This window comes from Leptonotus elevatus, chromosome 7 (assembly GCF_054856555.1).
Source record: "Leptonotus elevatus isolate MCC_2025b chromosome 7, RoL_Lele_1.0, whole genome shotgun sequence".
Taxonomy (NCBI): domain Eukaryota; kingdom Metazoa; phylum Chordata; class Actinopteri; order Syngnathiformes; family Syngnathidae; genus Leptonotus; species Leptonotus elevatus.
The window spans coordinates 15,034,123-15,059,419 of NC_141245.1; the positions used below are offsets into that span (position 1 = coordinate 15,034,123).

The 25,297-nt window shown below is 41.1% G+C and overlaps 2 protein-coding genes and 3 non-coding genes across 6 annotated transcripts; 2 read left to right on the forward strand and 3 right to left on the reverse strand.

Annotated features, from left to right (window-relative positions):
* Nucleotides 1–242: 242 nt before the first annotated feature.
* LOC147171079 (uncharacterized) lies at nt 243–7,552 on the forward strand. Its single transcript, XM_086080668.1, has 9 exons — nt 243–543; nt 1,605–1,706; nt 2,451–2,619; nt 2,761–2,810; nt 3,214–3,327; nt 4,014–4,194; nt 5,131–5,873; nt 5,991–6,095; nt 6,671–7,552. Exons 1-9 carry the CDS (start codon nt 391–393, stop codon nt 6,935–6,937), a joined length of 1,884 nt encoding a protein of 627 aa, XP_085936794.1. The 5' UTR covers nt 243–390; the 3' UTR covers nt 6,938–7,552.
* Nucleotides 7,553–7,897: 345 nt separating this feature from the next.
* On the reverse strand, nt 7,898–8,090 carry LOC147171080 (U2 spliceosomal RNA). The gene has a single exon (XR_015095701.1). It is a non-coding gene; the product is annotated as a U2 spliceosomal RNA (small nuclear RNA).
* A 5,962-nt stretch (nt 8,091–14,052) lies between these two features.
* On the reverse strand, nt 14,053–14,216 carry LOC147171081 (U1 spliceosomal RNA). The gene has a single exon (XR_015095661.1). It is a non-coding gene; the product is annotated as a U1 spliceosomal RNA (small nuclear RNA).
* A 1,112-nt stretch (nt 14,217–15,328) lies between these two features.
* LOC147171082 (U2 spliceosomal RNA) lies at nt 15,329–15,519 on the reverse strand. The gene has a single exon (XR_015095695.1). It is a non-coding gene; the product is annotated as a U2 spliceosomal RNA (small nuclear RNA).
* Nucleotides 15,520–17,159: 1,640 nt separating this feature from the next.
* On the forward strand, nt 17,160–25,297 carry LOC147171083 (uncharacterized). Of its 2 annotated transcripts, none has more exons than XM_086079735.1 (8): nt 17,160–17,415; nt 18,064–18,165; nt 18,650–18,821; nt 18,975–19,024; nt 19,226–19,339; nt 20,088–20,295; nt 22,228–22,961; nt 23,644–25,297. In XM_086079735.1, the coding sequence occupies exons 1-8, from the start codon at nt 17,263–17,265 to the stop codon at nt 23,905–23,907; spliced, it is 1,797 nt and encodes a 598-aa protein (XP_085935861.1). In that variant the 5' UTR covers nt 17,160–17,262; the 3' UTR covers nt 23,908–25,297. The 2 variants fall into 2 exon arrangements, with proteins under 2 accessions (XP_085935861.1, XP_085935862.1); XM_086079736.1 differs by lacking the exon at nt 17,160–17,415 and adding an exon at nt 17,460–17,925.

Genomic DNA, 25,297 nt, shown 5'->3' on the forward strand with positions numbered 1-25,297 from the left:
CTAAACAGTACTTTTATTTTGAAAATAAATGAGACGTAATACCATCGGATTTTTAGACCATAAATTTCATACACATTTACACTGAACTCCCCCCAGTTTAACCTGTGATAAGCAATATGGAATGGACGTGTCGTCAATGGAAAGAACACATACATTAAAGTGATGCCTTTATTTTCTCAAATGTATCAAAACAAATAAGTACCCTTATTTTGAAACACTAGTCTGATAGTGAGAATGCCACTTCCGGTTATGAGTAGAGCGCGTTCTTTCGGGACGACAAAGTTGACAAGGTGCATCTGACATGGTGTGTTTGCTTTAAGTTTTCGGGTGTCAGCGTTGAAAGTAGTCATTCCTAAACGTCATATAAAGTCCACTCCACGACAGTTTTAAATGGGGGACTTTGAGGCGCGAGCCACATCCATTTTGGAGGAAATGGCGAACAAGGCTGTGATCGAAATGTGCAAAGTTGCCTTTTCTCCCGACTTGACCCAGGAAATGTTTTGGAGCGAGGACGACAACGCTCAAGTTTCATATCAGGATATGGTACCTTTTCTTTTCTTATTTCACCTTCTCACCTGGGCTGCCTGGTTATAGAGACAGAAGAGCTAGCTCGCTAGCCGCTGCAGCATCCAACCAACCAATTTAACCAACGACGTTAGAACGAATACTATAGCAAAAATAAGTTAAACAAAGTATTTTGTAACACTCCCCAATTGTGGAAAAAAAGCCAACTTTGGTTGCTTGTCCTGTGTTTCGACAAACGCGGGGTAATCTAGTAGTTTGTCGACAAGCACGCCAGCCACATCCTATCGAAAAAAAGTCTTTAAAATGTCAGTAATGTAATCACACAGAATAGTTTACAATCTCGCCAACATAAGTAAATATGACGAGTATGACGCTAGTTAGTCGCAAGCAGAACTAACTGACAAGCTGCTTTCACAATGTGCTGACTGAATTTATTATTTTAAATTGTATTTATTAAACAGTCTTTATCAAAAACTAAATCAATTTACAAGTGCACAAACAGACATTGTAGTCATTAACGTATAATAGGCCTACAGATTCTAACCTAGGTCATTTCTACATTTCTCACAGGTACTTCCGATTTCCGAGTGGCAAAAACTCCAAATGCACCATTAGTAAACAAAATGTCATTTGACCAGTGTCGAGATATTGAGAAGACATAAATGGCTTTATTTATATATTAGCCATCTTCTCTGCTGCTTTAACTTAAGCGTGTGTGTTGTCAGTCCCCCAAAAAGGGATGTTAAATGTCATAAATGACTTGCAAGGAAGACGGAACATTGCCCTTAGTTTACATTTGAACAGGTAAGTTGATTCAAAATGAGAATTGGTGGAAATTCAGACAGGCGGCCCGAATGGTTAACATCTGCATCAGCAAATTTATTATTGATGATAATAAGGATGGAAATTCATACATAGTTAACATGATCGTTGAGGGAATTGCTAATTAATTGACTTTTCTGTTGCTCGGAATTAGGTCACAGATGTGCTCTTTTAAATGTGATGTGCTGTATAGCTGGCATGGGCTAGCAAGCTGGTTGTGTGAGTCTATATTTAATATATCTGTTGTCCCCCATCAGGTGGTTCATCTTGCCAACACCTTCATGACATTGTTGGCTCAAGAGGCGGTCAACAACATCTGTCAACTTTTCCATGAATCTTCTGCTCTGCTGCGCTTGCAAGTATGTCACTTTGGCATTTCAAATTCGCACCATTCAAACGGATTCACAAGCAGTGGTGCGTGTTAATAAAAGTCATTCACTGCCATTGACGGCTAATGACGTCAAAAATGCATTTGAACTATTTGTATTAGTTTAACATTGTTTCCACTTTTGTTAACAAGAGTATGAAAACCTAGAAAAAATATTGTACATTTAGAACAGATATAAAAATGTGTGATTAATCGTGAGTTAACTATTGAAGTCATACAGTTGATTACAATCAAAAATTTAAATCGCCTGACACGATTTAAAAAGTGCAAAGAAAAGACTTTTAAAAATTAGGGGCGTCAGGCGATTACATTTTTTAATCGTAATTAATCGCATGACTTCACTAGTTAACTCATGATTAATCACTAATTTTACATCTGTTGTAAATGTACATAATAATATTCAAATTGTAATGCCAGTCTGGTCAGATATTCAAATTCCAAATAACCAAATCTGAATTAGTTTTTTAACAATAACAATATTAACTAAGAACATACATTTACTTTATTTATTTTTATTTTTTATTTTTATAATGCACAATTCTCTTGAAGTGTTCAAGAGATTGTGTGTCTTAAAAAAATATAGAAAAATACATCATATATGGCAGCATTATTTTCTTTTAGTTCTTCATTCCGTCTGATCTTCTCTTTGTGCAAGACTGGTCTTAATTATAAATATTTGAATGACATTGATGAACGACTCCTGTCCTGCGTGCAGGTGGCGCAGGGGGAAGCGCAGCTGGAGAGCCTGAGGACGAGGCTGGACGTGGCGGAGACGTCTCTGAGTATGGTGTTGCAAAGTGCTTGCGCCATGGTAGTGAAAGAGCAGGAGCAGGTCATGGTCAAAGGAGGAGAGGGCGCGTCGGAAGGAGAGACGCTTAGCTCGGGTATCACCAACGTCAATATTGTTTCTCCTATTGTACAGTGATCCAATAGTAATACATATATAACAAGGCGCTATAAAAAAATGTATGCCTAAGTGCTAACTCGCTTGTTACTAACTTTTTGACATTGATTTATGTTTGCAGCCGTGTCCGGAGAGGTTGAACAGTCATCCGTCATTGAACTAACGTTCGAGGTACTCCAGATGACCTGACACCTCCGGCATATTTTCAGCGCATCACAGTTTCATCATAACGGCAACCTCTCAACTTGATAATTGCGCCTTTACAAAAATGACTCAAAAGTCTCCGGTCCTAAAAAGTTTGATTAAATTGGATCAAAATGACTGTTAAAAAAAAAAGTCCTGTTAAGTGTTTGCATTTTAACAGTAGTTTTAAAAAGATATCATGACATCTGTCCGGATTGGCAAAAGGAATATTCCACCCCCGCGAATCCCAATGAAATGCCATTTGAATTTGGCCGTTGAGGTGTTTATTTGGTGCATTTGCATTCCGTTTGCTGATTGGGTTTCATTCTAATAAGAATACAAGGCCACGTATATGTAAACCCAGCTATTATTATGTTTGTTTTTCTGTCAGGACAATGTGCTTGCTGCATCGATACGGGACGTCGTTGTTGACCACACGTTATGTGATTCCGGCCAACGGGAAAATAAGGCAGACCCGGACAAGCACATCGTTCTAGACTATCAGGTTGGCACTCGTATTAGATCAAGCGTTTCATTTATTTTACTCTTGCTTATTATTAACATACGAGTATCAGTTGAATCCTCATATCTGAATGTTAGGGCAGTGATTATCAACCATTGATGGAAAATAATTTACTACAGTGTTAAGTATTTCTGTTCATCTATCAATGCCAGTGACTCAGTGCCTTAGTGCCTTATAGTGACAAGCAAATATTAAAATGTTCAAATAACAGTTATGACACATACTTTTTTTTTTTAAATAAAATATTAAACTTAACTATAACCTTTTGTGTTATATTTGAAAACTCGACCCCAACAAGTTTTTGTCATCATTTCAGGTCAGCAATTAGTCACTTTTCTGCTACCCATAGGTACAGCGGACCCCCGCTATTTGGCGGCTGGTTCATGAATAGTGAAAATCCGTGTATAATTGACACCCATTGAAATGTGTTGTGGGGAAGAAAAAATACATATATACTGGATTAGTCAAAAGTTTCCAAACAAATGTTCATGATAATAAACGGAGAGGTGTCTCAAGTCTCACAAATTTGCAGCTGCCGACCCGACCCGCGAATATGCGGGGGTCCACTTTATCCAAGTGCCTATTGTTCACAAACATTATGAAATGATGTATTAACAATAACACATCCTTGAATCATTTTGACCCTTTTTTTTCCCCCCGGGGTGAAGCCAGAAGAATACGCCTGCGACGTCGACCACAAGGACAAAGCCAAAACTGCAATCACAGCCGACAAGCAGCTCAAAACGCACCACCCGGTCAAGAGCTTTGTGTGCTCGCTGTGCGGATGCAGCTTCCCCGTCAAACGCAGCCTCAACGCGCACATGCGGAAGCACACGGGTCAGCTCAGGGGTCAGTATTATGTTGTATTTGTCATTAGTCAGGATGTCATAAAAAAACAACAACTTTTGATTAAATGTGTCTTAAAAGTCTCAAGTTTAATCAAAATAGTCCAAGTAAATCCTAAATGTGATTAACTCATGTGCTCCAAAAACGCATAAATATGTTATATTTAAAACGTGTCCCAAAGACGTATACAGAAGGCTTTGATGCAGCCTCTCAACTACAGAGAACAGTTTAAGCAATGGTAGTTACTACAAAACGGCCAGCAGGTGGCAGTAGAGTATAAGGGATCAACCAGACCATGTTGCAAACGAGCTGATTTCCCCACAGTTCTAAACTTGGCTATATTCTAATGCTAATTGATGCAAAACGGAAACTAGAAAATAGAAATATTAAAAAAAAAAAATCCAGATGAAAGAAGAGATTCTAATCTTTCTTTTGGTAGGTTCCATGTTTTAGCAATAGCAATAGAACACAATATTCTGTGGGCCTTGCAAAATCAGTCAAAATCCAGTTAAACAACCGGGAGCGAAGGGGATTGCTTCATTGAAAATGGCTGGGAGTGAATGAGTTAAAATTGCATTTAAAGGGTCCTAAAAAACTTTAATTTTACACTAGTGATCTTAGAGCAGATGAAATGTTTTAAAAAAAAATTGTCTTAAATGTATTCAAAATTGTCTTTGGTGCCCTTTAAAAGTCATCTTAAATGTGTTCGAAGCGGTCAAAAGGTTCTAGAATTTTTTTAATTAGATTAGGGGAAGTCAATCTTAAACATTTCTTGACAATGTCTAGGTTTTCATACTCTTGTTGACAAAAGTGGGATTTTTTTTTGGAATTTTTGACGTCTATTGCCGTCAATGGCAGTGAATGACTTAAAGGGGAATTCACCCCAAAAACAAAAAGTTGTAATAACTCTTCGGTCTACCTGCTGCTGTTTCTCCCCAGGCAAGCATGCTCACACGTGCGACGTATGCGGTAAGGGCTTCACGCTCAAGCAGATCCTGCTGAACCACCAACGCAGGCACAATGAGGAGCGACCCTTCAAGTGCACGCAGTGCAGCAAGAGCTTCTACCGAGCAAACGGCCTGAAGATGCACAAGCGCTTGCACGTCGCCCGCGCGCGCACGGCCGAGCACCGCTGCAACTACTGCGACAAGGCCTTCAGTCTCCAGTGCAACCTGCAGCGTCACCTGCGCATCCACACTGGCGAGAAGCCTTTCTGCTGCGAGATCTGCGGCAAGAGCTTCAACCAGGCCGACACGCTCAAGAGCCACCAGCGGCTCCACACGGGAGAACGGCCATTCAAATGCCACACCTGCGGGAAGACCTTCATCCACAAGGGGCCCCTGAAGACGCACACCGACGGCGCCTCCTTGCCGTGCGTGGCGTGCAGCGCGGCGGCGGCCTGCGCCCACGAAATGCGCGACCACCTGGAAACGCACGCCGACGCCATGCCGTGCGTCTGCATCCTGTGCGGCCACTCGCTGCCCACCGTGACGGAGTTGTGTTCGCACCAGCAGCACCACCTCATGGCCAACCGGGCGCATGGCTGCAGCTCCTGCGGCAAGAGGTTCAAGTCGGCCAGGTACCTGAAGATACACACCAAGTTGCACAGCGGAGCCAAGCCCTTCTCTTGCGACATCTGCCTCCGCAGCTTCTCGCTGCACCGCAGCCTCAAGTTGCACCAGGTAAACCTTTTTATTTTCACAAATGTTGACAAAAAAAGGAGAGAGAAAAAACATTCTGTCAGTCTGTCCACCGAAATGCATGTCTACTATACAACAAAACCATTTTTTTTTCTCCAGGAAGTGCACAATGATGAGAAGTCGTTCTGCTGTGATATCTGTGGCAAGTTTTTCAGAAACTTGCGCATACTGACCTCCCACCAGCGCATCCACACAGTCGAGAAGGTAAAAAAAGATATACATATACGTCATAAAGGTATTAGTGTCTGACACTTGGTGAATTCTGAATTCTGCTTCACAATCAAAGTAAAATAAGATGCCAAGATACTGTAACGCGTACCACCAATTCGGAGCAAAGCTGTTTTCCATATTTGATTTAAGGAAAACAGCGATCCAATCAGAGCAAAGCTTGTTTACATTTTTAATATCAGATATCCAGCCATCTCATTTGCCGTTTTTTTGTGACAATTAGCTTAGCTTGAAAGAGAGCATCCTGGGTATTTTCAAACCACTTTTAAATAAGGTCGCCAAAATAACACTTAATCCCTCCGCAATTGGATGCTCTTTCTTACGTTATGTTGATGTTACTCTCAAATAGAACATTATTTAATTTGAGATGCCTTAAAAGCACTTTCAGCTAAGCAACAATTTTGCGTTACTTTTTTTCATTTTAGCATGGTGTTTATTAAATATTGCACACAACTTGTAATAGCCTACACATTTTTTTTTTTAAATAACTCAAACTAATAAAAACTTAACAGATGAATGCATCATGCATGATTTTTTTTTCCCCTCTTCAGGGAGAGTACACGGGTGAGAAGCCATTCGCCTGCAACGTGTGTGACAAACGCTTCAACCACAGTCCCAACCTGATCCGCCACCGCCGCATCCACACGGGCGAGAAGCCCTACATCTGCGATGTGTGCGGCCACCGCTTCAACCAAAGCAGCAGCCTCAAAACCCACCAACAAGTCCACACCAGCCACAAGAAGTTCATGTGCGACCGCTGCGGCAAAGGCTACAATGAAAAGAGGAGCCTCAAAAACCACAAGTGCCTCGAATCCTGACTGCCTGAATGGTTCAACTTGAACTCACTGTGTAAATGGAAGCGTGCACAAAAGGAAAGTATTCTTTGGTTCATTTATGAAGTATGAAGAAAATAATCAAAATAGTGAAATACTGCACAAGCTTTGTAATGCTATTTGGCATTACTGGAGAAATTCACGTTTTCTTTACCTAAATCTGATGCTTTATTATAGCAACATTAACAAACCTTTTTTGAGCCCAGAAACAAACAGCATTTTACATTAGAAAAACCTCATGGCACACCACCAAAGCCAAAATGTCACAAAAAAATCTACACTAACTGAAATAAATAATGGCCTATTTCTCAATTGACTCACTCATTTATCGTGGGGTTTACCTTCCGGCCCATCATCACAATAGGCGAAGTTTCATATTTGAACCTCATCACAAACAATACAGTGGGTGCATGCATTTTTGTCCACTTGGGGTCGCTATCCACACACTCATCTGACACAAAATATGAATAGAATACGTACTACTGCCATCTACTGTTGTGTACAATGACCGTGTCAGTTGAGGCTACTGGTGTGCATAAATGCTTTGTTTTGATTACTGTGTTTTGTTGCTCTCGGTTTAATAAAGCAATTGAAAGAGCACCAGTGGCTGTTTTCATATTCCCGCTATCTAGTGTCAATATAAATCTCAAATTGGAATAAAACGGAGAGAAATTACTTGACTAAATTCAAAACAACAGTTTTGTCCCAAAGTAATAGATTCGTGCGTTGAACCCCACACTTCCGGTTACGTGTGTGTTAGATATGAATCTAAAATGCTACTGCCATCTACAGGACCTTAATTTCAAAATTAATATGAGATAGTGTAAATTGTACACTATGCACATACCATTTCGGTTATCCTATTCAATCTTCTAGCTGCATGCAGGTGCATGCATAGTTGAAGAAAGTTAGTATTTACTATATCTTTGTTCAATTTACATTGTCATGGGGTGCACCGTTCCTGGAGGTACTGCAATACCAGGTCGATGCGTGGAGTGGACGGAGCAAGCCCCTATTCCATCTCCCAGTTCCAAAAATCAATTTAATATATGGTCCCCGGGTAGGGGACGTATCAGATATTAAACTGATAAGAACAGATTTTTCTTTTTCATGTTTTTATTGTCACTTTTCAATCAATTACAAATTTACATTTCTCCAATATGGAGCATTCATTTTGTCTCAAATATGACATATAAAAATAAAAACAAAATGAAAAAACATTCATATCTATTGTGCAGGAGCGTAGCACTGCATTACTAAGTGGGACTTCATCCCACCCTCTCAAAAAGCGCTTGTCCAGGACCTGCCGGGTCACCCTTTTTGCTCCTTCCCTCCTGGAGAGCCAGGCCGTCGCTGCCGAGACCTTCATAGTGTAGCTCCGGTTCCCTCCTCCGGGCGGGCACAGGCGACGCTTCTTGGTGGCTGTGTCCTTGGCCTGCCGCGTGCAGCCTTGATGGTCTCTGCAGCCATTCGGAGCACAGCCACGGGGGGGGTCTGCCTGTGCCTCCTTACCAGCAAGTTTCTGGAGGTCCACATGGCGTCTTTGATGGCGGCAAGGGTGAGCCAGTCTTTTGCAAACTCCTCTCGGGAACACTTGGCTTGGCTCACCCCATAGAGCACGTATTGTGCATTTAGGACCTCCCTTGCTGGCAAGTCCGGGAATTTTCTCAGGTGGCCGGCTGTTGCCCACAGGTCTACGGCAGCACTGCACTCCCAGAGGAGGTGCCTCACCGACTCCTGGGCGCCACAACCAGGTCGGGGGCAGGTTGAGTGCGCTGACATTCCTCGGGAGTGCATAACGGCCCTGACTGGGAGAATCTCGTGGGCCACCATCCACGACAGGTCCCGAAGTCTGTTTGGGAGGGCAGGATGGTTGGCGTTGCGCCAAACAGTTGTGGGCTTGCCAAATGCAAGCCCGCGCACTTGACTCGCTGTTTGCCGCTCCTGCACAATAGAGATGAGAGACTTGTGATTTTTCAAAATGTGACAATCTTCATTTTCCAAGTTAAAATTTCTTAAAAATTTTGGGATAAAAGAATGTGCTGGTGGTAAATTAAAAGACACCGGAAGTCTTTGATCGCTGGGTATTAGTTTTAATTTACGGAGGTACGATCCCATCCAGAATCGTGTCATTGCTTGACTTTTGGGATTGCTGGATGGTCCCAGAGCATTTTGCAGATGGAGGGCCACATATCTGCTGCCCAAAAAGAGCTGGAGGTCCGGCACGCCTTTTCCACCCTTCTCTTTTGTTTTTTTCATCGTGTCCCTCCTCAGTCTTTCCCATTTAGAACCCCAGATAAAGTAAAAAATTGCACGGTCCAAATCTAAAAGCACATTTCTTTTTGGGATAAAAACTGAACCGATTAATAAAAGCAAGGGTAAAATGACTGCTTTTATTATTAAAATCTTCCCCTCTAAAGTCAACTCTCTCAGTCTCCAAAAGCCAAGTTTTTTTCTCACTTTCCCTACCACGTCGCCCCAGTTTGTATCCCCTCCCCCTCCCTTACTGAATTTAATCCCAAGTATTTTCTGGTCCGTTTGTATCTCCGTCAGGGGCAGTCCTGTCTTCTGTGTCGCGGTCCACGGTCCGTAAAACTGTGCTTGGGTCTTGTCTCTGTTGAGTTTAGAGCCAGACGCTCTTCCATACCAGTCAGTCAAGTCCAGGGTCCTTGTCACGGATAAAATGTCAGAACACAGGATGTTAATATCGTCCATATATAAAACACACTTTGTTGTGAGTCCCCCGCCCCCTGGAATACTCACCCCCTCGATCATTTTGTCCCTTCTCAAAATCTGTGCCAACGGTTCTATGCATAGAACATAGAGGAGGGCAGATAAGGGACAGCCCTGACGGACGCCGCAGTTAATTTGCACTGCTTTTGTCAAGTTCCCGTTGACCACAAATTTGCTGGTAATGTCTCGGTACAGCAGGCCCACCCACTCTAGATACCTTCCCGGGAAACCCCATTTTTGCAGTAGCCTAAAAAGGTACTGGTGCGAGATCCGATCAAAAGCCTTCTCAAAGTCTAAATTTAGGACTACTAGCCGCATATTTCTGTCTCTCGCATAACAGATGGTGTCGCGAATCAGCATGAGGCTGTCCGTGATCTTCCTCCCCGCGATGGCACAGGTTTGGTCCGGGTCGATCAAATCCTCTAAAAACACAGACATACGCATAGCTAAAAGTTTGCTAAAAAGTTTGCAATCAACATTTAAAAGCGTAATTGGACGCCAGTTGTTCAGGTCTGTTTTGTCTCCTTTCTTATGCAGTAAAGTGACTATCCCTTTTCTAAAACTGTCTGGTAGTCGGTTTGTTTTGTCCAGTTCATTAAAAACAGTGAGTAAGTCTGGTGCTAAAATGTCCCAAAAAGTCAGGTAAAATTCCGAGCAGAGGCCATCCTCGCCCGGAGATTTTGCCTTCTTCAGTTGTTTTACACATGTATTTAGTTCTTCAGGTGTAAAATCCTGTGTTAAAGGCCCATTGTCAGTCACTGTTTTTTCAATGAAGTTTAAAACCTCTACCATTATCTCCTCTTGGGTATCTTTACGCTCATACAGTTTTTGATAGTAAGTTTCCACTGCTTCAATTATTTCATTATTTGTTTCTGTAATAGTCCCGTTTTCTTTTTTTAGTTTAAAAATGCCCCCACCCTTGCTCATAATTTTTTTAAAGAAGTACCTTGTGCATTTTTCACCTTCTTCTATTTCCTTCTCTCTGCTCCTTAATAAAAACCCTTTGCTCTGAATATCTGCCATTGCTTTCATTTCTTTTTTGATCTCTTTAATTTCATCATTAAAATTGATCCCCTCTTGTGTCAGATTAAAATACCTTTGCAGTCTCTTTTGCATTCCCAGCATACATTTCATTTCCTTGATTTTCTTCTCTCTTCCTGCTTTTTTAAAAAAAGTCTGAGTCCTTACCTTCATCATTTCCCACCATTGTGCCCGTGATTTGTAAAGGTCTTGAAGGGTCTGCCAGTCCTTGTACCGCTCCCTGTACTGAGAGACCAAAGTCTCGTCCTCGAGCAGGGAGCAGTTCAATTTCCACAGACCTCTTCCAATAGTCACGCCAGAAGAAAGTGAAAGGGTGCAAGACAGTATTAGGTGATCTGAGAAAAAAACAGGAGTTAATCTAGCATCAATCTGTGTCCAACCCCGTGTAAATACGTAATCTATGCGAGAGGCTCTGGTGCCGTCACCACTAAACCAGGTGAAGCCCTCCTCTCTTGGATGCATGGTTTTAAAGCAGTCCTCTAATTTGAATACGCGGCACATGTCTTGCAATAAAACCGATGTTTTGTCAATTTTAAAATCCTCCCCAGCTCCCTTCCTATCCTTCCTATTTAAAACACAATTAAAATCGCCTCCAATAATTAGTGGATTATGACCTAGCATGTGGGACTGCAAATTCTCTAAAATATCATACCTGTCATGCTTTTCATTAGAACCATAAATATTTAAAAGGCTAAAGTCCCGTTCTGTAAAAGTTAAGTGTGCTAACAGTGCTCGTCCGTCTCTCACCACTGTGCTCCCCTTTAAAACAATCTGAGGATTATTTATTAAAATGGCCACTCCATCATTTCTATTTTCGTTTGAGCCACTCCATAGTGATGGATGTGGCCACATTTCCTCCCACTGTTTGTAATTTCTTAAAAAGGGTATGCCACATTCTTGGATTAAAAACAGATCAGATTTAAAAGTTTTTAGAAATGTTAAAACGCTCTGAGCTCTAATCTTTGACTTCACGCTTCTAACGTTAATAGTTGAGAAGGTGAGGGTCATAGGTATGATTAAAAATAAAAAAATAAAAACACAGATGGGGTTACAAAATTTTAAGAGAACATTATTTTAAAAAAAACAAGGCAGTCGCTAAGGTATTTCTCGAGAGCGTATTTCTTCCTTTACCTCAGCAAAAGGGGCAGAGCTAAAACACTGGTCGTCTGTCAGGGGCACTTGAGGTGGTGATCGCTCACGCAACCTTAAATTCATAGTGTTTCTGCTTTTTGGCGTTGATTGCAGTACTATGTTTAAAAAGGAGAGTTCATTTGGTGAATCCGAGGGGAAGACCCTGGTCTCCCCCACCTCGCTATCTGGGCTCCCGGGCCTTCCCCTCTTCTCCGTGGACAGGGGAGACTCAGAGGACCGTTGAGATGCAAGCCTTTTATTATTTTGAGCACAAGTGATCTGGGTGTCTTCACTGTCAGCCTCATGTGGACTGACTTCGCTTGACTCGCTTGTGGGCATTTCTTGCAGCATCTCACTTTCCTCTGAGCTCTCGATTGGTGGGGCCGGCCTGCTCTCCTCCCCTTGCCCCTCCTCACCTGTCCCCTCTCCACCAATGACAGGATTTGGAGGGAAATTTGAATTTTCTTTGGGACATTCAATTTGTTTGTCAGCTTCATTTCCATTTCCTTGTGCCATTTCTTTTCCAGCCTTCAGTTTGTTGGCAAATGATTTTGGACAATTTCTGTAGAGGTGGTTAGTTTCCCCACAAAGATTGCACTTTCTGCCATTGGTACATTCTTCAAAAGTATGCCCAATTACTCTACATTTCCTACAAATTGTTTTCTCACACGCTTCCGCCAGGTGTCCATGCTCACCACACTTGCGGCAGAGCTTGGGCTGGCCCTGGTAATGTATGTAGCCCCGGTTTTCACCCAAGACTATCATTGGTGGGAGATGTTTCAGGCCCTGAAAGCCCTGGGGGTCCTGCCATTGTTGGATGGGTACCCGCCAGGCACAGTTCCAGATGCCGTCCTCATCCCTCACCTTCACAGCCTGGCCTTTAACCGTGCAATATCTACCCAGCCAAAAACAAATGTCTTCTGCATTCACTGTCTCATTAAACATTCTGACAATAACTGTTTTAGCAGCATTATCAGTCAGTTTTTCAACATTGAACACAGAGAACTGGGCTTTCACATTTTCAAAACGAGTCCAAAATTCACGAAGGTTCACAGCAGAGGTGAAACTCACATCAAATCCCTTACTAAAGGGCAAAGTTATAATACAATTTAAATCCTCAGCTTTAAATTTCAGGGTTTGTTGGACAAGCTTTCTGGAGAAGTCCAGCCTGGACATCCACAGAGGCTCACCACCAACCCTTTCCCGAAACATAAATCGAACACTGTGGTGCCTCCGCATGCCGGCATATGTAGCCGACATGTCGGAGACAACCACTTGGTCACAACTTCTCACGAACAAAAAAACAGTACACTCACCTTTGTCGTTCTCCTATAACACAAAGTTTAAACAACACAATAACAATACCCCTGCAATTGAGTTAGATTCACAGCCACAACAGGCATAGAATTATCTCTCAACAGAGGCGATCGCAGTCTTAGCCAAAAGGCCGAGAAGCGATACCCACAATGGGTCAGGAGCGACGAATTCATTCCAGAGACTACAAGTTAAAGTAACGGTTGCACACGTAGACTTATTATAATGTCCCATAACCGATATGCCAAACAACCATTTAAAATCATAATGCGTCAACGGCGTTGTTTTAACCTGCGCATAGAACGTTCGTGTGGTTTGTGTATGTTTTGTTCACGTCGACCCAATAGAAAGCGGCAATAAACTGAACTCCTTATGCCGTGTGAGAATAGTTTTTAAAAACCGACGAATTAATGTATCATTTGTAATAACAACGGCTGTTGGTATATTGCTGTGGTCCAAAACCGGGGAGCTGTTTGACCAACATTTTGACAAAAATACATCATGCAGCTACTACCACTACTACTAGCTACTTTCTGTTCCTGCTTGTTAGCAAAATGGCAGTAACACTCTACCGCCATCAACGCAGTGGAAATGAACTACACGAATTCATGAGTTATGAATTTAATTTAATTATGAAAACCATGCTGCCAGCATGCAAAGTCTAAGTTCATGAATAGTGACCGGCCATCACAAGTTTCAACGTATATTAAACAGTAACAATGCATTTGTTCATGGAAACGTCAAAACAAGGCGGAGAGAAAGCTAAAACAAACACCAACCTCACTTTACGAGTAGCAAATGATGCAACCTGCACAACAACAAATGCGTGAGATGTGAATGGAATCAAAAATTAATTTAATGAGATTTTATTAACATTTGATCAGGGGAGAGCGCGAACGCAGTCCCCCACTACCACAAATTATGCAGTCGAGATTCCCACATTTGGGGAATTCGCACGGGTCAGCACAGCCGGAGTGCAATGGCTGAGCCTCGCCCTGGGTGAACCACCTTCTTGATCATGGTATCTCCCCTGCCAGGTAAGTATGAGTTGGATGCGGCGCGAGCACGAGAGTCATTGACGCGCACACTATGTAAAGCGATGGTTTCATATCACGTGAACAATCATACGGACACATCGGAACACATTGCACACATACACACATTTAAAAAGTAGTGTAAGCAAATACACTAACAAGTATGCGTTCTATTTGAGTATTTGAAGTTTGCGTCGAGAGTCAGTGGCTTCCCATAATGCATAGCGACATCGAGAAATGATATGCTACCATTAAACTGCGCCCATTCACACACTAAAACATGCAACGTCTCAAATTTTAATAAAACAGAGAGAAATCAGCCAACTACATTCAAAACAATAAACATAACCGTAATGAGTGTGTGTGCGGCGGGGGTGTTACCCAGTGTAATGCTTTCTTTACGTCCCAAACAGACAACACTTCCGGTTTACGAATGTGTTGGATGTGCATCTAATATGTTTCTGCCACCTAGTGTTGGAAAGATTAAGCTTTTTGAACACTCGAAGCTTGCACACAAACCCCTCTGGTGGTTGAAATAATACAGTAACTTGAACTACTAGGCTGGCGGTTGTAGTCGTGGTTTATTTAACCCCGTCCCCTGAGGCATTGAATGTTCTGATGATAACTGATATAAGTATCAAAGCTATGGATATTACAAACACAATTGAGTTAAATGACAACAGGCATGTTCTTAAGCCTGGAGAACCCAAGAACCAATTGGAAAATTATGAATTATACATTAAATGACTGCTATAAATTCACTGAACACCAAAATATATGTTTTTTCTATTTTAACCTTTTTTTTTTATTAGCTCAGAGTTGCTAATTTATATATATATATAACATACTCCTAGGCATTCTGTAACATGATATGAAATAGATTAACAAAAAAACACAATTTTACCATATGATGGTTTGCTGAGAAGATGGTTTTGTTTAGATTGATTTCAAGCTCAACAAAATTTGCATGTTGCCAGCCATCTTGTCACTACTCTTGCTCATGTAAGTGCAATATTCATCCGGAAGTGGCACTCTGGACTTTCGCAGGTAAAAGACAGTAAATGTATTTGTTGTTTGACTAAAAGAATTTAAAGGCGGTTTCCGGAGTTAATTTCACCACGAGAGGGGGTGCACCGTTCCTGGAAGTACTGCAATACCAGGTCGATGCGTGGAGTGGACGGAGCAAGCCCCTATTCCATCTCCCAGTTCCAAAAATCAATTTAATATATGGTCCCCGGGTAGGGGACGTATCAGATATTAAACTGATAAGAACAGATACTACACTTGATCTTAGCCAAAAGGCCGAGAAGCGATAGCCACAATGGGTCAGGAGCAACCAATTCATTCCAGAGACTACAAGTTAAAGTAACGGTTGCACACGTAGACTTATTATAATGTCCCATAACCGATATGCCAAACAACTATACACAATTTAAAATCATAATGCGTCAACTGCGCGGTTTTTAACCTGCGCATAGAACGTTGTGAACATTATGAACGTGTTCAGATGTTCGTGTGTTTGTGTATGTTTTGTTCACGTGGTTCACGTCGACCCAATAGAAAGCGGCAATAAACTGAACTCCTTATGCCGTGTGAGAATAGTTTTTAAAAACCGACGAAAATAATTAGTAATTTGAAATAACAACCGGTTGTTGATATATTGCTGTGGCCCAAAACAGGGGAGCTGTTTGACCAACATTTTGACAAAAAGACATCATGCAGCTACTACTACTAGCTACTTCCTGTTTCCGACTAGTTAGCAAAATGACCGTAGCACTCTACCGCCATCAACGCAGTGGAGGCCAACTACACGCATCAATGAATTTGGTCGATAATACGCAAGCGTGCTCCGTTAAGCGCTTATGAAAAATGTGCTGCCAGCATGCAAAGTTATAAGTCACCAATATTGACCGTCAATCACAAGTTTCAACGTAAAATAAATAAATCAGTAACGATGCACTGCTCATGGGAACAATACAAACGACAGTCTAATTAAGTGATGGAGTTATGGCTCTTTAAAGTGAGCCGTTCGATTAAAATAGCCGTTCAAAAGATTAGCACTTTTATGTTGTTGTTGTTTTTTTTTGTATTATTTTAAAACATACAATTATTCGCTCTTCATGCCATACTTTATAAGGGGCATATTCTCCCGGGTGTTTAAGTCAGAAATGACACCGCAGCTGCACACTTTTTTGGCTTTAGATTACGAAGTTGAGTGTGTGAGTGAGTCTGTCAAAAGCCGAGACTGGAATACAGCCAACACGACTTATATGTTCATTTTAAACAGTTAACAGGGTATAGCGCGAACACTACCAGAAATTATTCACTCGAGATTCTCACATTTGGGAATTTCGCAGGGATGGGTGATGCACCTTCTTGATTTGGGTATTTTCCTTGCCAGGTAGGTATGAGTTGGTGGCAGCGCGAGCACGAGAGTCATTCACGGGCTACTATTTAAAGCGACAGTTTTGTCTTAAACACGGGGAAAAAATATAATACGGACAGATCTGAACGTATTGCACACATGCGTGAATTTAAAAGGTAGTATACGCAAATACATAAACAAATATTGTTTCTATTTGAGTATTTGAACTTTGAGTTGCGAGTCTGTGGCATAGCGACACTGACACACCATGGACAAGTAGGCGTTGCTAGTGGCGTCCACTTTGAGTAGGGTTTTAAATCAAATAATTTGTTCTTATTTTGAGAGGCTTTTCGCAAATAACGTAACATTGTTATGAATGGCGAGTTGTAAATCATAAGTTACACAAAATACAATAAACTCCCCACGAACTCCTTTCAAGATAATTAAATAACACGGAGTTGATCTGTCCTATTCGATTACTTAATTTGAGACAGTCAGTCAATTTCTAAAACGCTTCAAATTGATTTTTAAAATGCTCGTAGTTTGAAACAATTGGTGAAGTTAACGTCACTTCCTGGTATGAGTTGGCCAGTGACCACCTCGTGCATAATCGTTAAAATTGCAGTGTGCTGTATTTCTGTTAAATTGTTCTTCCAACTCGTCGACCTCTTTAGTCCGCTTCAAAAAGTCAAATGGGTGACTTTGAGGCGCAAGCGACATCCATTTTGGAGCAAATGGCGAACAGAGTTGTGGTCGAAATCTGCAAAGTTGTCGTTGGCTGCTACACGACCGAAGAAATGTCGCCGGGCGATGACCACAACACTCCAGTTTCATTGACAGATAAAGTATACGTCATTACTTTTAAAAATATATATATTATTATTGATTTACTCAATTTGTTATTGTGGACATCCCCGCCCTTCCTGGGTGATCATAGAAATAGATTAGCTCGCTCGAGTCGCTAGCTATGGTAGCATCCGTGTTTAAATTACGAATGGGCGCATTAGAGCGAGTTTCAATGCTGAATGCAGCTAAAATGTATTAATTTATTTGTTTAAACATTACCCCCGCATTCGGAAGAAACATGTTCGGTCGCCATTTTGTATCGGCACAAACACGGATTAATCTAGTTTTTGTACGTCTACAGGTACGGCAGCCATGTTATCGGCCAATTATAGAAAACTTACTTCCGTACTACACGAAATTTTGTAAATGTCTATTACAGTCACCAATGACTGTTGACCTATCCAAACAAAAATGGTCTTCAAATTGACCTCGAAATTGTTAAATTAGATCAGTGGTCTTCGAAGGGTCCTGAGGGTAAACCAACAAAGAAAGGAAGCCAGAAAAGTTAGGTATGGAGGAAAGATATCAGAGGGAGGGGGGGACAAATGTAATCAATCAACTGAAACCTATACCTACTTTTGATGAAACTTATTTCTGCTTTTGGCCCACTGTGTATCTAATATACTATACCTGTTGTCTTCCATCAGGTGGTCCATCATGCCAACACCTTCATGACATTGCTGGCTCAAGAGGCAGCCGACAACATCTGTCAACTTTTCCAAGAATGTTCATCTCTGCTGCACTTGCAAGTATGTGACTTGTGACGCCATTTATGCAATAATATCACATTCATGTATGTTACTACTATACGCGATGATCAAGATTACAGATAATGTTATTACATATTTTCCCCTGAAGTGGAATTTACAAAAGGTTTTTATACAAAAGGTTAAATCAGAGTAAATAGGAAGGTTTTTAGCACCCGGGAGGTTTGCATGTCTAAAAGTGTAATGGCAGTCTGATCTGATTATATAGTCATGCATATGAATACAAAATGTCATTTTTAACTTCACTAATGTTTTTGAGGGTGGTTTTGGGTGAGAGGAGGTGTTTGATGGGTACTGGAGAATGGAGATGGACAGTATATGGATTAAAAACCATGTGAATTAGACCGCAGTTTACTTGACAGCTTCTCTCTCGTTTTCAAATTCCCCTACGGATGCCATTTTGTGTAACACATGTCATGAAGATGAATAATTTGAATGACCTTGAACAAGATTTTGCCCTATGCAGGTGACGCAAGGGGAGGCGCAGCTGCAGGAGCTAAAGAAGAGGCTGGAAGTGACTGAAACTGCGCTGAACATGGTGTTAACAAGTGCTCACACTGTGGTAGAAAAAGAGGAGGTAAATAAGCAGGAAGAGGACAGAGAAGTCGGCACGTTGGAAGGTGACACGCATAGCTCAGGTGAATTCCAGTTCTTCATCGTGTATACATTTTCGTCAGTCACATCAATATGGTGACGTGTTGATTGACATGGGTTTCTTCCGGTTGACTGTAAGTGTAAAAGGTGCTGTTCAAAATGGCTGCTGACTTATTGATATTATTTTGTGATCGCAGCTGTGTCTGGGGACGTCAAGGAGTCGTCCATCGTTTACCTGACATCCAAGGTACTCCAAACCACCTCAGCTATGTTGACTTTGTCTCGTGTTTTCTGCACTTGATTACTGTTCCGGCATCGCACATTAGTTTTGCAGTAATGCAGACCACTAGAACAGGGGGTGACTGTAAACACGGTATTGTCAAAATGAAATTTTCTCTGACCGTGTGGACCACAAGTCAACATTATTATTGTTATGTGTGTTTAACAGGATAACGTGCATCCAGTGCTGACGCAGGACACCTTTGTTGACCAGATGTTGTGTGGGTCCGCTCAGCAAGGAGGCAACACGGACCCCAATGATCACGATGAACCAGAATTTCCGGTTAGGACGCATAAAAAGTGTCACATCAATTATGTCGTTTATTTTACTCATATATGTCACGTCAGTTTCTAAGCAATCGGTACAGAGATTCCCAACTGCTGCGCTGCGGCAAACTCTCCGATGGAACTTTGTTGGTCTGAAAAATATTTGTTTACTACAAATTATGTATATTTTGGAGCTCCTGCAATATATATTGGACAAATAAATAAACAATAATATAACTCTTAAATTGTTGAAGTTGAGTGTATTCTAGACCAATTATTAGGTGCTGAAATTCGGCCTTTTGTCACATGTAGGCATCTGCCTTAAAAAAATAAAAATAAAAATCTATATCCGACAGCCGTTAAGAGATCCATTTAAAACCGGGTTATTAGCTTCATAGGGGACAAAATGCAGTTTTTATATTTGTTTTAACTTAAAGCCATGATATTTCTGAATATGAATGTCATTTAACAATACAATTAAACAAATCACTTTAAACATTATTATGACTTTATAATTTTATTTTTTATTGTTTAAGAAAAGCATACTTGACATTTTTATTTTATATGACGTGCTTTGTCTTTTTTTTGGAAACACTGAATTGTGAGGACAAATAAACATTTTAAGGTCCTTCAAAATTGCATGTGCATACGGTAACATTTACAACATGAGTTAAAATAATCAACATAAAAGACTTGCGGAATTCATCCCAAAAAATAACCTAAAGGACCAGTAAACTACATTGTGACCCTTCTTTCACAAGCAGGAGTGGGAAGACGCAAGTGACGCCTGCGACATGGACCGTACCAAACATGACGTCCAAGCCGGGAAACCGTGCAGCAAGAAATTCAGCAAGCAGCAGGCCAGAGCCCACCAGGCAGCACAGCACCGCAAGAAGACCTTCTCATGTTCACTCTGCGGACGCATCTTCCCCCTCCAGCGCAGCCTCAACGTGCACATGCGGCAGCACACTGGTCAGTGCTCACCATATTGTGTTCTACATGCATCTTACTGAAGTCCTGCGTGTGATCAAGCTGCTCTGAAACAGTAATTAAAAAATACATCTTACATTAGATAAAATTGCTGTAAAAAGAAATTAAAAAAATTATCAAAGGAGGGCCATAAGTGAAATCAAAAGCATGTTTTATGCTTGACTTGGGGAATCTAAGACAATAACATTTTTAGCATTTAGGTTGTTATGTGCGGTTGCTTTTTTTTAACACATATAATTCTCTTTGTTTTTAAATTTAGTTTAGTTTGCTCTCAATAAACAGCTTGAAGCCTCTTTTGAAGGATATTTACAAATTCTATCTGCCAAATTGCTGCTTGTTGTGAATTCAGTTGAGTCACCTGCCACCATACAGCGCTCGGATGGCAAGTTGAAGCTTCAAAGCAAAAAGTCTCCCAATCGACAGCTCGTATCTAAAAAACAGTTGTATCTCAAGGCACCACTGTATATACACATGGCGGCCACCAAGCATTTACATGACCAACAATCCTGTAATATTTGTGACATTCATTATTTTATTTGTGTAAATGTATTGTCATTCCATGTTATGTTGTAAATATATATTTTTTTAAATGGTCAAATTAACAATTTGATATGCTGTACCGGCGGCATGGTGGCTGACCGGTTAGCACGTCCGCTTCCCAGTGCTGACGGCGTAAGATCGAGTCCGGGTTTTTGGAGTTTGCATGTTCTCCCTGTGCCTGCATGGATCTTCTCCGGGTACTCCGGTTTCCTCCCACATTCCAAAGACATGTATGACAGGTTAATTAGGCACTCTAAATTGTCCCTAGGTGTGCTTGTGAGCGTGGGTGGTTGTTCGTCTCTGTGTTTGGCTGGCAACCAGTTCAGGCTTGACCCCGCCTACTGCCCGAAGCCGTCTGGGATAGGCTGCAGCGCCTCCGCGGCCCTTGTGAGAAATAAGCTGTCACGAAAATGGATGAATAGATATACTGTACCCTGCTTTTAAAATTCCTGTATTTTATGAAATTGCTGATGAATTATTTATAATCAAATTAAGCATAATATTAAGAGAATTAGTATTTAATTAAAACTAGAAATGTTCGATACTACTTTTTTTTTTTTTTTCAGACATCAGCACGAGTACCGGTACGCAATTCTTTTGATTTGTCACCGATACTGATATCAAGTACAGAAAACACTTGTACTTTGTTTTGACACACAAAATTGCCAAAACAACTCAATGGCAGATCATTTTCAAGTCTTATATTTTCCATTAAAATTGCATAAAATTATTTGCAAATTTCTATTCTTCTAATTTGGAGGGGGGTTTTTTTATCATAAAATGGCCACAAGAGTGCAGCTGATACTGGTACTAATACATTAAAATAAGGCCTGGTATTGGCCCAATACCGATATTTGGTATCGGTACTCACCTATCCTTAATTAAAATGAACTATTTTACATATTTTAAAATATTTCCTTACTAATTCTACAATTAAGCTTTCCTGTCTGTAACATAAATAATTAAATGATTAGGTACCGGTATTGTAATAAACTGGTTTCAATGTATTTATTCATATTGTATTTATTTTGTATCTATGTCAGATAATTTATTTATTGTGAATACTAAAATATTGTGGGGGGGGGGGGCGTGCATTACATAAAATAATATTGTACGTACTCAAATAATTGGCTAAATATCAATCTATCCAATTTAAAAATATTTTAATCCTATTTTGTAATTAAAATGGATTACTGTATATGTTGTACATCTAGTTCTATGTTTGTTATAAAAAAAAAAAGTGCCTAATGTACAAATGAGCTGGTTTGTCTAAAAAAAATAACTTGTATCCCTACTATAAGTGATCAGGGAACGAGTCACCAGTTGCAAACACAGCCTCCGTGTATTTGACATTTTGCTGTCTGTGTCTTCCAGGCCAGCGTGCTCACACGTGCGACGTGTGCGGTAAGGGTTTCATGTTCAAGCACATCCTGCTGGACCACCAACGGATGCACAATGACGAGCGACCCTTTAAGTGCACGCAGTGCGACAAGAGCTTCTACCAATCGTACGGCCTGAAGATGCACCAGCGCTTGCATGTCCGCGAGCGCGTCCACCGCTGCCACGTTTGCGAGAAGACCTTCAATGCCCTCGGCAACCTGCGGCGCCACATGCGCATCCACACGGGCGAGAAGCCCTACAACTGCGACACGTGCGGGAAAAGCTTTAACCAGATTGACACGCTGAAAAGCCACCAGAAGATCCACACGGGGGTGCGGCCGTTCAGCTGCCCAAGCTGCGAGAAGACCTTCATCCAGAAAAGCAGCCTGGAGATGCACACCGACGCCTCCTCGCTCTTGTGCGTGGTTTGCGGCGCCACGGCGGACTGCACCACGGTGATGAGCGATCACATGAAAACGCACGCCAACACCTTTCCGTGCCTCTGCAAGCTGTGCGGCCTTCGACTGAATACGACGACAGAGTTGCGCACGCACCAGCAGCTCCACCACATGGTGAGCGGCGAGCACAGCTGCGCCATCTGCGGCAAGACTTTCAAATCGGCGCATTACATGAAGATCCACGTCAAGTTACACACCGGAGTCAAGTCCTTCTCCTGCGTCATCTGCTTTCGCACCTTCACGCAGCACAGCAGCCTCAAGACGCACATGGTACACTTTTTTTTTTTCTCTTTGTAGAAACTGTACTAAAAAGTCAGTTACAATTAGTATAACGGGCCTTAAATGTTTTAGATCCTAAATCAGTTCTGATAAAGTAGTTTTAGATTTGATAGAGGTGGTCATTAAAAAAAAATCCCCAGTTTTACATTTTAGGCAGGCTGTGTTTCAATTTGTATTTAATATTTTTGTGGTTAGGGGGGGGCTTGGCGAGCTTCAACTCTGGGGATATTGCTTAATAATGCACAGGAACTACAAGTACCAAAAACTACAATGACTTGAGTTTAGATATGTTGTGTGTATGTATCATGATGAGGAAAGAAAAAAAAAAGTCTAGTAGATCATCTACCACTAGTCCTCTTCTAGTGCAGGATACAGTGAGCCCTCGTTGACTCTAGGGGATGCGTTACAGACACACCCATAATTGTCCCAAAAGAAAGGCGTACTTGCTTCAAGCTATTTATCACTCACACACAAAATCTCAAATTGATTAGAGTTGCCGTAAGACATTATTTCCTTCTATAAGCTTTATTCTAGCATGATCTGCGCAACTCCAGAATTTGTATTTCAGACTTGCCAATAAAACCCCTTTAAAAAAAAAAACCAATAAAAAATATGCGATATAGTGTGGATGCAAGGCCCGGCTAAATCTGAGCGTTTTTCCTGTGCTTGCCAGGCGTTGCACACGGGCGAGAAGCCGTTCGCCTGCAAAACGTGCGACAAGCGCTTCAACAACATGGGCAACCTGACCCGCCACCACCGCATCCACACGGGCGAGAAGCCGTACGTCTGCGACGTGTGCGGCCACAGGTTCAACCAGAGCAACAGCCTCAAGGCCCACCAGCAGGTCCACACGGGCCACAAGAAGTTCATATGCGACCGTTGCGGCAAGTGCTTCGGCTACAGGAGGAACCTCATGAACCACAAGTGCCTCTACTGACCGTCAGTGGTTGAACTGAACTTCTAGCGGTTGAATGGCGGCTTGAACTGAGGCTTTTTGATGCTCCCAGGTCAAGTCTACAGTCAAGATCAAAGAGTCTTTATTGCAGTGGTCATTAAGAGAAGATGGGAAGTAAAGTACGAATACTTTGTTACTTGAGTAATTTTTTTCAGTACTTTCCTGAGTATTTTTTAGACTACTTTTTCCTTTTACCCTTACATTTTTACATGAGTATGTGTACTTTGGACTTGATACATTTTCAAAACAAGGTTGTTCATTTTGTTTTTAACTCATTCACTGCCATTGACGGCTATAAACGTCAAAAATTCATTTGAGCTATTAAAAAAAAAGTCCCACTTTTGTTAACAAGAGAATTAAAACCTTGAATTGTTTTTATTGTACATTTATAACATATACAACTTGTGATTAATTGTGAGTTAACTAGTGAAGTCATGCGATTCATTATGATTACATATTTTAATCGCCTGACGCCCCAAATTTTTTATAATTTTTTCTTTTTTGTCTTTCTATAGACGTCAAAAATTCATTTCAACTATTTCTATTAGTTTAACATTTTTTCCCCACTTTTGTTAACAAGAGTATGAAAACCCAGAATTTTTTTATTGTACATTTAGAACAAATATAAAATTTGTGATTAATCGTGAGTTAACTAGTGAAGTCATGCGATTAATTACAATTAAAATTGTTAATCGCCTGTTGCCCCTGGTTTTTGATAATCGTATTTTTTTTTTTTTTTTTTTTTTATGGCAGTGAATTAGTTAAATGAACAAAAAGTGGAAAACGATTAAAATATTTGACCTGGCTGGAAGAAAAAAAAGCAGCTGTCAATGTCTCCTGGCTCAGCCAATCATATGAAGCGATTCACACGGTCCCGTACATCCCAGCTTGTGGTTGGCTATGACACGCGATCACACGATGTGCAATTGGCTAGATTAGAACAACCCGTAAATATGAGAGCAATGCGCGCCACCACTAAGAGGATAATTTTAACTTGATAGCAATTCAGAGTCAATTGGCCGACGATGTATACCTATTTTTGCTGCATTAGCTAATATCTTTCAAATTGATGGAAGACACATCCGGCAAAAATACTTTTTACTTCTACTCGTCAAGTACGAACTTAGTACAATAATTATTTGACGGTGTACTTTTACCAACGTTTTTTTTTCACAAGTAATTGTACTTTTACTCATGTAGAGAATGTCACTCTTACACTTTTCCCATCTCTTGTCATTAACCTGTGGTCCCAGGAGGACCCCCGGAGGCCCGTGAGACATAGCTTGCAGGTCTCCAAAAATATTGTAATTAATTGTGTCATGTAAATAAATGCAAAAAGGCATATTACAAAAATATACAGTGCCTATGGAAA

Excerpts from the sequence above, each read along its gene's own strand:
- LOC147171079 (XM_086080668.1), top strand. The coding sequence starts at position 391 with ATGGGGGACTTTGAGGCGCGAGCCACATCCATTTTGGAGGAAATGGCG. Across the intron at positions 1,707-2,450 it reads CTGCTCTGCTGCGCTTGCAA|GTGGCGCAGGGGGAAGCGCA; the intron begins GTATGTCACTTT and ends TCCTGCGTGCAG. Across the intron at positions 2,620-2,760 it reads AGGAGAGACGCTTAGCTCGG|CCGTGTCCGGAGAGGTTGAA; the intron begins GTATCACCAACG and ends TTATGTTTGCAG.
- LOC147171083 (XM_086079735.1), top strand. The coding sequence starts at position 17,263 with ATGGGTGACTTTGAGGCGCAAGCGACATCCATTTTGGAGCAAATGGCG. Across the intron at positions 18,822-18,974 it reads AGGTGACACGCATAGCTCAG|CTGTGTCTGGGGACGTCAAG; the intron begins GTGAATTCCAGT and ends TTGTGATCGCAG. Across the intron at positions 19,340-20,087 it reads ACGATGAACCAGAATTTCCG|GAGTGGGAAGACGCAAGTGA; the intron begins GTTAGGACGCAT and ends TTTCACAAGCAG.